At 33.0% G+C, this 13,864-nt stretch overlaps 3 protein-coding genes and 1 non-coding gene across 5 annotated transcripts; 1 reads left to right on the top strand and 3 right to left on the bottom strand.

Moving 5' to 3' along the window:
* Window positions 1-84: 84 nt before the first annotated feature.
* LOC107420788 (uncharacterized) lies at window positions 85-839 on the bottom strand. Its single transcript, XM_016029837.4, has one exon. It carries the CDS (start codon window positions 760-762, stop codon window positions 325-327), a length of 438 nt encoding a protein of 145 aa, XP_015885323.2. The 5' UTR covers window positions 763-839; the 3' UTR covers window positions 85-324.
* A 1,492-nt stretch (window positions 840-2,331) lies between these two features.
* Window positions 2,332-4,852, bottom strand: LOC107420779 (large ribosomal subunit protein bL28m). The gene is made up of 2 exons (XM_016029825.4): window positions 4,458-4,852; window positions 2,332-3,094 (listed from the first exon to the last, which is right to left on the bottom strand). Exons 1-2 carry the CDS (start codon window positions 4,652-4,654, stop codon window positions 2,617-2,619), a joined length of 675 nt encoding a protein of 224 aa, XP_015885311.1. The 5' UTR covers window positions 4,655-4,852; the 3' UTR covers window positions 2,332-2,616.
* LOC107408742 (pentatricopeptide repeat-containing protein At5g10690) lies at window positions 4,664-11,034 on the bottom strand. Of its 2 annotated transcripts, none has more exons than XM_048476439.2 (12): window positions 10,710-11,034; window positions 10,266-10,448; window positions 10,019-10,151; window positions 9,680-9,777; window positions 9,390-9,551; window positions 9,273-9,284; window positions 8,950-9,085; window positions 8,390-8,619; window positions 7,984-8,061; window positions 7,513-7,581; window positions 6,994-7,170; window positions 4,664-6,704 (listed from the first exon to the last, which is right to left on the bottom strand). In XM_048476439.2, exons 1-12 carry the CDS (start codon window positions 10,911-10,913, stop codon window positions 6,444-6,446), a joined length of 1,743 nt encoding a protein of 580 aa, XP_048332396.1. In that variant the 5' UTR covers window positions 10,914-11,034; the 3' UTR covers window positions 4,664-6,443. The 2 variants fall into 2 exon arrangements, with proteins under 2 accessions (XP_048332396.1, XP_048332395.1); XM_048476438.2 differs by having other exon boundaries at window positions 9,216-9,284; window positions 10,710-11,033.
* LOC112490045 (small nucleolar RNA Z161/Z228) lies at window positions 5,416-5,508 on the top strand. The gene has a single exon (XR_003054334.1). It is a non-coding gene; the product is annotated as a small nucleolar RNA Z161/Z228 (small nucleolar RNA).
* Window positions 11,035-13,864: the final 2,830 nt, after the last annotated feature.

Raw genomic sequence — 13,864 nt, 5'->3', positions numbered from 1 at the left:
GGTGAATTCATTTTGTAACTATATACTCGTGTATGATATATCAATTCAAATGTTTTTTAGTATGGTCTTTTAAGACCAAACAAATTAAAAATGAAACTCCAAACATCCAAATATAAGCAAATGTAAAACCAGAACAGCCCAAAAAAAGAAAAAAAAAAATCTATATTTGTTAGAACATTTCCTCTTTAGTAAGTAGTATACAGATCGAACTGCCATTACCAGAGCTGCAGGTGCATTTAGATTATTTCTTCCTCAAGAATATATATAATATATCAATCCCAAAATATATATATATATATATCATCCTAACATTTTTGGACCAAATCAAAGTTCTGAAAACAGTGAATTCCCTTCATTTCCAATATTGGAACTATTCTCTTCTAGGTACCTTAGCCTCAAAGAAACTTGTCTTTCTAACCGGAGCTGAGAACGAAAATTGGCAATAAAAATCTCAGCTCTCTGATCAACATCTTCAACATCATATTCGCAACCATAACTTGTCGTCCTTTGAAAACTTTTCACCGTAAACTTCTCAGTACCAGAACATTTTCCATGTTCTAAGGAACCATAAAGTCCCAACAATCGATCATTGAAACTCCACCTTCTCAATCTATAACTAGTACCAGCAGAACCAGACTTTGTATTGGCAATCAATCGCCGCCAATATTGCCTCCATTTCAAGCTAAGTACAATGAATTTCATTTTCTTCACTGCTGTCTTCATGAGGTGGCGTAGAAGTGACAGTTTCTCTCTACTACCCATTTTTTTTCTCTCTTTTTTTTTTTTTTTTTTTGGGTTTGTTAATTTGCAATGACAAATATGCTGATCATGCTAACTAAAAATGTTTGAGTTGACGGGCTTTTTATAGGGGTGATATTATAAGAAGCTGCTTGGGAAGTGAGAAAATTCTGAAGCAAGGAACGTTCTAAATACCGTGTTAGAAAATAATTGGGTGTTGAAAATGAAGTTTACAGCCATACGCGTTGGAGTTTCATGGAAGGGAGAAGGTTAGGAACTTTAGGAAGGCTGACTAATCTGACAGAGCTGTCATGCTAACAGTGGTTTTTTTTTTTTTTTTTTAAACTTTTGGACCAAGTGAATTATCTGTCAACTTAGTTTTCTTGATTGAAAGAACATCATCATATGGTACTATATGATTGATTAGATATAAAATATATATATTTTTTTGCTGTTGAATGTCCGCGAGTCAATGGGCGGCACAGCACAACGATATTATACTTGTTTAATGGGCCAATGCTTGTCTGCTAAGTTTTACTTTGAATGGAAGATTGATGAAAATTATTTTCGTTGACTAATTTCTAAGCTAAATAAGAAATTCTTTTGTAATATACCTGGAAATTGATTTTATTCATATATGTTTGAAGCAATAGAATTTCACTAGCTCTAGAAATGACATAAAATACATCTCATTATAATTTATTTATTTAAATTTCAGTGTGATTTTGTTAGAAATTGGTATTATTATCACAAAAGCAATTATTTAGAAGACTTGTAGATCTAGAATATATTCGATTATGATGTTTCGTATTTGCTTTTGTAAAGGATCGGAAACCATCATAACTTGGACTGTCAATAAAGCTACCTGTGCAGTGAAAAAAAAAAAAAAAATTCGCTTTACATAAATTTCTCGATTTTAAAATGAATATTTTTTTTTTCTTAATAAAAAATTACATATTTAAATCATTAACTATTCTGTTGATTGCGTAACGAAATCGAAACCCATGAAACATCAAGGTCTTTGTTTCTTTTGCCAGAAGAAACACGTAGATGAGAGACAAAAACAGAAAGAAACACAAAAATGAAAGCAGAAAGGTATTCAAATCAAAAGGCATTAAGCAAAAACAACAGGGGATCTTAGATCACCTTTCTCAAAGACCATAAATTTTACTTTTTAACTGGTGAAAGTTACAAACTTTAACTGGTGAATGTTGCAACTTTTCGACCTATTATAGTGACCCAAATAAAAATTAAAAACTTCGACTGTAGATTAGTCACTTTACAAGCAAAAAGTTTGCATCTCCCACTGGGTACAACCAATATTAAACCCACTTCTTTTGGGTTCAATTAGGTCTAAACTAAAAAAAAATCTCCATCCCAAAATTAAAACAGCTAGGGGGAAAGGAAAAAAAAAAGTTTGCATGAAAATACCCTATTTGTAAAATTCTCTTATTAGGTCTTGAAAAAACAATAACATTAGTAATAGTAACATTCAAATGCAAAAATTACTACTCTGGCTTACGTGGTTGAACTTGCATCACATTATTTTCTCAATGCCAGAATAAGCTGCAATTGATAAAATTGTTCACCAAATTTCGCAAACTAACTTTGTCAGCATTGTAATTTAAATATTTTTGACAAAAGATAACAATAATTTTACATCATGTAGTCGTTCCAATATCGCTTTTGTTTACTGATTCCGCATTTTATTCCCAACATTTTTGGATCTCCTAGAACCAGGGGATAGTAAAGGAACCAACAAATTTGAATGCTGTTCAGGCTCATCAGGATGAATTAACAGTAAAGAAAAAATCTGAAACGGTGGCAGTCATAAAACAAAATCGTTAACAACATTTGAGCTGGTGAAGAGTTCTAAACTCAGAAGTTATAAACTTTATGTCCAGGAACAACACGCGAGGCTGCTGGAATGTATGTTACTGGGCAGTATTCTGTTGCTTCCTCCTTGGTTTCTTCATTCTTTGCTTCTCCTTCCTCCATTTGCTTCAGTTTGCCCGACCAACCAAACATCTGTTTCCTGGCTTCCTTTTGAGCTGCCTTCTCATTTAGTCTCAGTTCTTTGAATTCCTGTTCGAACTTGGTTTCATCCTCAGGTGAAAAGAAAACCACCTCTTTCTGCCCAAGCTCTTCATACAGCTTTTCAATCTTGGCTTTCCAAAAGAGGCCCATTTCTGTGTCCATCTTGCTGTAAGGAGTCTTCAGCAGGTACTCGTCAATCCCACCAGCCTTGTCTATGCAACGGAGGGCATGGGTGGTGACTTTTACTCGAATATGTCTGTCTAGGATGTAACTGAAGAGCCGCTTCTCCTGTACATTTGGCTTCCATGATCTCCTTGTCCTATCATTACAAAGAACAACATAGTTCTGGTGAACTAACTTCCCTATTTTATACAAGGCAAATAATTTAATAAGACAAAAATGGAAGAAATGGAAGAAGTATATCCAGTTTATTTTGCACAACAATTTAGACATCTCTGTTCTACCAGTCACATAAACATAACCTATGCAACAACAGAACCTGTTATCAGTTTATAGGCGCAAGAACAGAGACCGGACCAACCTACAAAAATGAAACAGTCCCTCTGTAACCAGTCATATAATACAAAACATGCCGATTTATACCACTCAGCTCATATCCATTTTGGCCAAATCACATATAATCAACATGAGAAGAAATCTGAAGAAGTTTACCATACAGCAAACCATATAAATGAAAAAGTACAGCAATCTGAATAAGCTAATCACTTGCCTCAGAGAGCTCTACAGGATGATCAGCCTATAAAAATGCTTACTTTTAACAATTCTTAAAAGTTGAAGTCCATCAAGGTGCACACCTTAAGTTCCAACAGTTCACAAGATTAATAGAATGCTTTCAAGTCTTAATCACTTCTCTACTCAATAGTTTATCATACGTTACTATTGACATCTCCATCTATTACAATACCTTTAGAAAATTTTACACAGAAAAAATGCAGAGTTTGGTGGAAGAACCATAACACTTGCGACAAAGTAACCACATCTAAATCCACAACCTATATACTATGATAAATATAAATCATGTTAGGGCATTAGATCCCCGTTCCATTTGAGATGGATTACACCGTGCCACTCATATACATGAATACTGATTGCTCGACATTTCTAAGTTATCATAGTCACCCAATTATAATACAGGTTTCGAGGATTATTCACAGTTTTCCACAGTTTTCTGTTCTAATTTGAGAAACATTCTGAGATGTGTAACATCCACCAAATTCACGAATACAATTTAGCTTTGGAGGCTAAAATATAAGACAGAATCCCAAAAGACAATGTTGGTATAATTACATTTTTGCTTTGATTGAGCAAAACTGAAGACTAAAGATTTACAATGAATCACTGATATGAAATATGAAACATTCAGGACATTTCAGAAATTTTTCATCTTTTTCAAAAAATTAGACTATAGCACAAAGCAGATGATAATGCTAGGCATTATTGTCTAATTCTCATGGCGGAGACGATTGTGCACATAAAGTAAAAGTTTCCAATTTTCACTTCCTTTTTTAAACCACTCATAAATTACAACCTTCAGTATTAACAGCAAAAAAATAAAAAAAAGAAATTCCAGTACCAAAAAAAAAAAAAAAGAAGAAGCGAATTTGAGCAGAACCCAGATGCAGAAATAAGAAAAAGATAAGAGAGAGATTGGAAACACAAACTTGTTGCCGCCGTCTTCACTGACGCGATTACCGAACCGGATGTGGCGGCCAGCGAAGATGCCCCGCTTGGCCCGATTCATCACGATTTTGGAGTCCGGTATGCATTTCTTCAGTGACTCTTTCACTCCCGGTGCCATGTTCTTCTCCCCCACTTTCTTCATTATGTTCTTCATCATCTCCTTCCCTCTAAACGCCATTTTCTTCTCTCTCTCTCTCTCTCTCTCTCTCTGTAGCTCAGCTAGCCAGGGTTTTATAGCTTTGATTTCTAGATTAGTGATATGAAAGAAACAGCCAAGCTCAAATCTGTTTCCAATTTTCTTCAAATTACACTAATAGTGACCCGTTCATCATTTTCTTCTTCCCCATCGAGAATCCGCACGGTTGGTTCAGTTACTGTTCAGCTCCTCTATGCTATAAACGATGTATATAGTTGCTCGAATAGGGTTAATTCAATTTATTTTATTTTAAAGAAAATATCAATTTTTTTTTCCTTTGAATTTTGATAAAAGACTGCGCGCAATTGAAATTATAATATATATATATATATATTTTTTTTTTTCAGTCAATATAAAAATAATACCATTTATAAATAATAATAATAATAATTTAGCGAAAAAAAATTTAATAATAATAATTAAAATAATTTAATTTATGCAATATCCTTGATAGGAACAGGGATGAGATTAGTTGGCACATGGGGAAGAAAAAGACAAACACTGGAGTTCGGATAACCAAGTAGCCAAACAGGGGTGCCAACTTTACCGCGCAAATCCCAGCGTCAGTAATATTACTAGGTATATCATCACAGCCGTTGGATTATAATAAAATTTCAGTATATAAAGGTAGGCTTAAGAAGAGCATGAAACCAAGCTAACCATCTTCTTCGCGAGCCTCCATTGTTCTCATCTCTCTGTCTGTGTATGTTTTTTTTGTTTTTTTTTTTAATGAAATTTCAGTGAAATCAAATGATGAGTATGGATTTAATTTTTTCTCACGACGGTCGTCTGAGATTCAAACTGTGATGTAAATAATCCAAATGCTTCTGATGATTATTCATATAATTTTATTTTATTTTTCTGTTTTTTCTCATCTTCTAAAGTTGTGTGTTTTCTTTCTGGTTTAAGGTTGTAAGATTAGGAATATGGTTTAAAGTAAATTTGGGGATCGGTTGAGGATGATTCCAAAAACGGCTTAATTGTTTATTTATCCGAAATATTAATCTTCGTGACCACTATTATTAGTTTATTTATTTATTTTCGTGTTTACTAATCTTATGGTTTTTTTTTTTTTTTTTTTTTTTCCTCGTTGGCATTTTTGATGAACTGTTTTCTAAATAACACCGGCACTGTGAGGAAATGTTTGTTGAGATTCAAAGATCAATGAAATTCTTACCCAAAAAATTAGTCCTTTTCATTCTGAGTGCCTTGTTTTGATTTTGTGTTGCAGGAAATATTTTGTTAGTTTGTTCTTTTTATTTTTGGTTTAATATTGAGTTTCAATAAATTGTAAACAAAAAGTTTTCTTCTATTTTTCTTTTTCTTCGACTTTTTCGCATATAGGAATGCTTATAAGTTGACAAAAATTAAGTTTTGTACGTGTGGTTTTTTCACTGAGCTGTTCTAACAGTAATCTGCATCTTGTGCTTTTTATGGGTAATCTTGAATTATATGTCAAAATTATATGTTAATGTTTTATTATGCATAAAAAGTAATGATTTTTTTTTTTTTTTTATTTTCTTAAAACTTCAATAAAATTAGATGTTCTTTTTCTTAAGAGTTGAGCTGACATAAAGAAACATATCATTCACCCAAATGAACACGAAGTAGCTATTTGACACTAAAAAGGCTTCCAAAAGAAACTGAAAAAACAGAAAGAACAATAATAGTGCATCTGTAACCATTTAAAGACAATAGTTTCACCAAAAAAAAAAAAAGAACAAAAATTTAATTACAATAGTTTTTGGCTGCAATCAATCTATTTTTGCATTTAGATTTTACAGAGAGATGATGTTCGTGATTGCAACTTAGATTGAATTGTAAGAAAGTTGCGTAATTGAGCAGAAGTGAAAACACCAACAGCCTTTAAACTGGAGTTGTAACCAGCAGTACCATCCAATTCATTGGGATTTACCACAATAATAATTGGATACCTCTTCTCTATGATTAGATCAACAACATAGGCAATAGATTTGGTTGTGGTAACATAAGGAGGTGGCCTTCTCATCATTGTCGAAAGTTGGGCTTGCAACTAGAAAAGAACACCATGCAAACTCATGTTAGAGATACCAGATTGATACCTCAACCTTGTATAATCTTTCGGCATAATATCAATAACAACATTCTCAAACTGCATGGCAAAGCGAACCCTTTCATTCTGAATTAAAGCAAAGTAGGATTCGAGTTACCAGTTTTCATCTGGTTCATGTTTTTTAGACTACAAAATGGATTTAACGTTGCAGACTTAAAATAACTAAAAGAGTACTTTACAATGGCTAGAAATGGGAATTTGGATTAAAACTTTTCAAAAATCGAATTACCTCTGTGCAATCTTCACGGTGCAATAGTCCTATGCAGCCACCCCAGTCGTCTATGATTGGCACAACTGGATCCCGAAAGAAACGCATAATCACTTTCTCCAACCTTACGGTTCCGTGAAGTGGCCTAGTTGCTTCGAATGGCATCATGATACTTTCAATTGGGTCTCCTGGAAATAGCTAAAATTTAAAATTTTGGTCGTTAGTAAACCCCTAAAGCAAAAGATCTAGGCAAATAATTTTCATGTCGCATGTTCACATTAAGTGGCTCAAAATATAAACGCAAGTGGAATGATTTTACAGGAACAGATAATTTCGAGTATATCTTTTGTACCGTTATACATGCTATACAAGAAACTGGTGTTTCATGCCCATCAAACAACTAGAAAAACATAATATACTGAATAGTGGAATAATTTGATCTTATGTTAGTACCACTCATGGTAGGTCTATTAGCAAAAAAACCTAGCACTCAATGGGACCTGAACTAGAGGAATGTGAATGACAAAGAAACATCGAAACCTGAGGAAGTAGATAAGGAGTCAACATTGATTTGGTGAATCCCAACAAAGCTTCTATGCGTAGAGCAACCTGCATTATCAAGGGCATAACAAAGGTCAAAATTTGACATTTTGTAATGTAAAACAGCAAGAATAAAATCCTGTTAAGGCAAATACATCAGGAACAACTGAAAATTAGGACTAAGAACACTTAAAATGAACTTTTTCCACAATTTGAACAAAAAGGTGAAAAAAAAAAAAAATCCTCAACTTTTTTCTAGTGTCAGTTAAAACCCTGGGGAGTTGAACAGTTTCAAGCCATTACTTGATAGGCCAAGACATTTTTAGGATATCTTTAACACTATTATAAATAAATAATCTCGTCATCAATGCCCAGCATTTACAAAAGATGGAACTAATCATCTTTACTTTTGCAGTCATAGAAGCTTTTAAATAAAAAAAATAAAAAAACAAATGAAAGAAAGGTACATACCATGCCACCTCTACTTGCCCATGATATTCCATTCCATTTTATAATGATATTTGAAAGCAAATCTATAGCTAGATCTACCTGAGGAAAAAAAAAAAAAAAGGAAAAAAAGAAAAGAAAAAACATATAGTTCAGGAAGTGCAAGGCAGTTAATTTGCTATACTAATCAAATTGAAAACTGAGTTAAAATATTAAAATCATAGGGGAAAAGTGCAAAATATAGTATTACCTATCCTATGCAATTGTACTATTAGCACAAGCACAGAAGATATAGAAAACATTATTTGATTTGGGGAGCCAAAAAAAAAAAAAAAAGCTCTAGTTTATGGCATTATCTAGTTTATCAGCGCCCAAAACACCCAAAACTACAATTCTCAAACAAGCAAACAGTAGCCGAAGTGGCAAATACCTGACCATCATTTAAAGCTGCTTCCATGAGAAGATGATCAGCTTCTGCCTGAACTGCTGGGTAAATAGTTCCAGCAGTATCCGGCCACATTCGTTTATGCAGAGTTTCCACAATATCAAAGTCTCCGCTACCAGCAAAAGCACGCATCATAGAAACATACAGGTGAGGTTTGGGTCGCAAATCTGGATTCCCAGCCTGCTTTATTATTTCTCCAAAGATGCATAAAGCACCTAAGCGTCATAGAAAAGCATTTGATTCATATAAGCTTTACATGAATTAGTTTTATATACTATTGACTTCAAAATCTAATAGTCTTGATGCAGCATAATGAGAGCATCAAACATAAGTTAAATGCATAAAAAAAGTGCAGAGTGGACAAGTAACTGAACTATAATATAAACTTATAATTATATGCCTAGAAGACTCAACTATTGCAAAGGTGCAACGTCAAAATTCAGACCAGGAAGTATAAGTGGATCCACTTATTCTACACAGAGTGCCAAACACAATGCTAAAATTTAAGAAGGAAAGAAAAAGCTAGGTTGAATCACTTGGCATACCTTTTGCTGATCCACAATTTAGCAACGCATCAACAATTGCAGTGTATGCTGTCCGATCTATAAACAAGCCAAGATATGTTTTCATTTCCAATACAATCTTCTGAACTGATATAAAGTCTTTTGATTTGCCAAGACCCTGCCAAAAATAAACAGAAAGAAAAGAGAAACACATTGTTCAACATGGACTATATCTCCCCATGACAATCTAGTTTTGTGCATCCACAAAAACAAGTTGAACAAGTAGTCTGAAAGAAAAACTACCAAACCTTAAGTAATGTAGTGTATGTGACAATATCTGGGAAAAGATCACTTTGGCCAAATACCTGGGCTTTGTCCTGAAAAGAGAAAGGTATCATAATTCTTAATATCTGGGAAATTCTCTGGAACAATGAAGACACTATTTCAGGCTCTAACTAGCCTTTCAGATGCATTCTTGGGACCTTCATTTCCTCGAAGAACTTCATTGCCATGTCCAACTTTTTGCTCTCAACACACGCAGAGATGAGAGTATTATAGGTTAGCCTATCAGGTTTTGATCCTAGACGCAACATTTCATTATGCATGCCTATTGCACGCTGAGGAAATCCCGTGCTTATATATCCCTGAAATTAAAAGAAGCAAACACTTGAGTGCGAAAAGCATTCCTCGCTAGTAGATAAGCATCTCTCATAAAAATAATCACCACAAAATATATACTTTATCTCTAAGGAAAATAAAGTCAGTGGAGAACCTTCATTATCAAGTTATACACTGCGATTGAAAGGCTACCACGCTCACGGAGAAAAAACCCATATTGTGCAAGAAGCCCATAAGCACGGCGTAAATCTCCTGCACTACAAAAACGCAAGTAGGCGCACAGTAGTCAGCATGAATCGGAGACTTATCACAGAACTTAAAAAGCGAGAAGTTTCCAGAAATAAATTTCATCAAAATATTTAGTCAGGTTGGAATTCAATCTAACATATGCAAATAAAAAACAAATAGGAACATCAACTTGTTCAATACTACGGTTTTGGTGTTGAAATTAAGATAACAGAATATTTCGTTTCTTTGAATTTGTGAAACAGACCTGCTTCAACTAGAGCATTTAGCAATCCATAGATAAGAGGTAATGACAACTTAGGACTACCAACAGCAGTTCCTCGTTCCACAGACTCAAGCAACTGAAATGCTTCATCAATTCTTCGTGCCTTCCCCAAACCCTTCATTAAATGTAAACAATATTAACAGAAAGAAAAGAAAAAAAAAAAAAACCAGACTTTTTCAATTGAAAAGACGAAATAAAAGGGCTTAACAAGAAGAAACGTTTGAAGTACCTTCAACAAGGTACCATACGTGATAGTATCAACGCCACATCCATGTGGCTTTATCATTTCGTCGAAAACCTTAAGCGCAGAATCAATATCACCGCAATGGACGCATGCCTCCAAGACTGCGTTCATGATTATGGTGTTCAGCTGCCCATATCGTTGTTTGGCTATCTCTACCTCCTCCAATATCTACCAACAAACAAGAAAAATTTCCAATTAGACTTACTTATTAAAATGCAGAGTTTCAAATACCCAGAAAGCACACACACACACACACACACATATATATATATATATATATATAGAATATACAGAAAGAAACTCCAGATATTTGATATCTTTCTCTTTGAATGATATAATATATATATATATATATATATATATATATTTTAAAAAAAGAAACTTAGTTTCTACCATGAATAGACAAAAAAAGGCAAAAACAGCACAAACCTGACGAAGCTGTCTACGGCGAGTAAGTTGGACGACGCGAGAGGTGAGGCGCTTGAGATCGTGTTTGTGAGGAGATTTGGTCGTGAGCCCTCGACGTCTCATCGGAACATAAGAAGATGAAGAAGTAAATAAAAATAAAGAGTGAGATGGTGATGGAGAGAGCGAAGAAATACAGTGCATTGTTGAAGAAGTAGCAACAGGCATTGGCCACACCTACGTCCCAGAACTAGAGTTGCCCATCCGATATATTGAGACACTCACTCTCTCTGCTTGCCTTTGTGGATAAAACTTTAAAAAAGTAACAGAAGAAGCAGAGCCATTATCATTTTATCATATCGTTGTTGTATGTACTGAACTCTGAATGGAAGGTGGGATTTTGGCGGATAATGTCACTAATGGGCCTCTTTTATTTTATTTTTTTTGTAAGGCCTGTCTTCAATGTTGGACTATAAAATACATTAGAATATGGCCCTTAAATTGCCCAAACCAGTTCAGTAATCTGTTCATCCCCTCTCACAACCATCCTTTCGAGGTGGGTTCGAGTCATGTCACACTTTCTTTAAAATTTTAGGAGGACTAACATTTTATGGTAAAAACATTTTATTTGGCAACTTACACCATCTGCATTATTAACATTTAATATATATATATATATATATTATAGAACATTTTCAACAGTGATTATAGATTGTTGTTTGTATGGTATAAATATTAATATTGTATTTAGATGGTATAAATATATAATTAATTTTAAAATTATTTTCTAATGGCAATTATTTATACTTGTTGATTAATTAATATATTTTATTAAAATTTCTTTTTTTAAAAATTTATTTTTAAAGAAACTTTATAATGTTTGGCAGATTCTTCAAAATATAATTAATATATACTTTTAAAGATATAGATAATTAATCAATACAGATGGTAGAAGAAACATTCATTATAATTATAATTAATTATAATAAAAATATTTAAAAGATTATATATGTATAATTATAGTTAATTTGGTCAATTTATGTTAAAAATTAACCAAATTGAGCCAAACTGACCATACATAAAAAATCGAATCGAATTAGTTTAGTTTAATTAGTTTGGCGGTCCAATTTGATTTACGTCCACCCTTACTCTTTTTTTTTTTTTTTCCTTGTGTTAAATATCCATTGTTTTTTTTTTTTTTTTTTTAAAATCATAACTCTAATGATTTTTATTGTCATTAATCTACGAGGTTTTTCCATTGTTCTTTTTGCAATTAAAAACACTAATGGTTTTTGTAATCTACAGGGAAGAATTGTCTTCAGATTCGACCTAAATAAGAGGTAGGGTGTGTATTGCGTCAATGATCACCCTTGAAATACAGATGCTATTTAAATTCTAATCAGTGTGATAGAATTTTCAAATTCTGATTTACTTTATTTATAATAGTACTCTTACATTCTTTTTTAAATCCTTTTTTGCACTTGATACATATTTTAAATCTTGCCTGACTTAAAAAAAAAAAATATATATATATATATATATATATATATATATATTGTAAGGTTTTACTCTTTTTCTAATTTGGTTGAAATCATTGCCCAGTTTCCATTTTACACTCTTGGCTTCAAATAATAGAAATTCAAAAGAATTGTACTAGGGCTGGTTAACCGAATTCGAATTTTCAACCCTAAAAAAGAAGGAAAAAAAAAAAATTGGTACTGAAGTCAATCATGCTACTTTACAGGCCATATTCCGAAATGTTCTAGTCCAATAGCCACACCTTAAAATAGGCAGCCCATTGGACACATTACCCGCTGTAGTCCCTCCTTCTATTCTATGTTCCCAGAAGGATATGATATGGCTCTGGCTCTGCTACTTCAGGTACAGACGAACAATAAGAGACTGACTTAGTCTCTGTTTGTGTGTGGTCTCTGTGTTTGTTGTTATGTCGGATTAGCAACTCTGGCCTAGTTCTTCAACAATGAATCAGTAAATCCAATAGAGACGAAGTTGTAGAAAAAGCAGAAAAGGATTTAGTAGTTGCGAAAAGAACTGCAAAGACAGTGATTTTTGGAATCTAAGATGAGCATACACACCTGGGATGACCACTTCTCGTTTGTTGCTCCTGTTAGTGTCATCTTAGTTGACTCATTTATTCTTGGATCTCTTTAGGTAAAAGAATATATAGGTGGCAGCTGCAACATCCTGTAAATGCTAACTTGTTGCCACTCAGTGATTCATCCTCTTGGACCATATCTCTTGGGGTAATTTACTGAATTTTAAATTTCACTGATGATCAATATTGTCCAATAAAGGGTGTTGTGGTAAATATGCACCTGGAAAATGTAAAGAGCCAATATAAATGAATTGCTATTCTTAATTAATTAAAATAGTGAATTTGGTGTTTAAATTTACTATTTGGATTGCATTTTCAAACAATTGAAAGATTGATTAGTACTTGTGAGAAAACATATACTTGCTTACATACTTACAATATCCAATAATGTGCCTCTTAACACACACAAATAATAGACATGGATATATTCCGAAGGAGTGTAAAATGTTATTGTGCAGCTTGCCAATTTGACTTGAGAGCTGATAAGATTGGCAATTGATCAAATATCAGATTCATTAGTACAGGAAGCTGATGCTTGTAGCCCCACATGGATGACAGTTTTGATGTGAAGGCAAAAATAGATATACAATGCTTTCAAGTGTTATAAAGATAAGAGAATGGTAATTTTCTGATCATTAGTCATAACTAGGGAAGAATAAAAATAATTTTTTGAAGCTATAAGACACTAAAGTCAACAGTTTTAAAATCAGAGGTTTTAATGGGTATATATATTTGTAGGACTTGTATTTTTCAAATCTTGAGCGTTAAATTGCTCACATTTTTGAGTACATGAGTGAGTGTTCAATCAGAGCTAGCTTTTGATTTTTACCAAAAGAATATTACCCCTTCATGTTTGTTCTCCAACATAGTCAGGATCAGTGAAGAAAATATCGATGTCGATGAAAATATCGAAAGTATGAATTTACAGAAATATCGATGGAAATATCGATAAGGTTACGAAAACTGTAAATTTTTAATTTAGAATACAAATTTTGAGATATAAAATAATTAATATAATAAAATAATATAAAAATTCAATAATTAGAATACAATAATAATAAAA

The sequence above is a fragment of the Ziziphus jujuba genome, chromosome 5 (assembly GCF_031755915.1).
Source record: "Ziziphus jujuba cultivar Dongzao chromosome 5, ASM3175591v1".
In the NCBI taxonomy this organism is placed as follows: Eukaryota; Viridiplantae; Streptophyta; class Magnoliopsida; order Rosales; family Rhamnaceae; genus Ziziphus; species Ziziphus jujuba.
The sequence above is the reverse complement of the archived record's forward strand: the minus strand, read 5'-3'. Positions and strand labels throughout refer to the sequence as shown.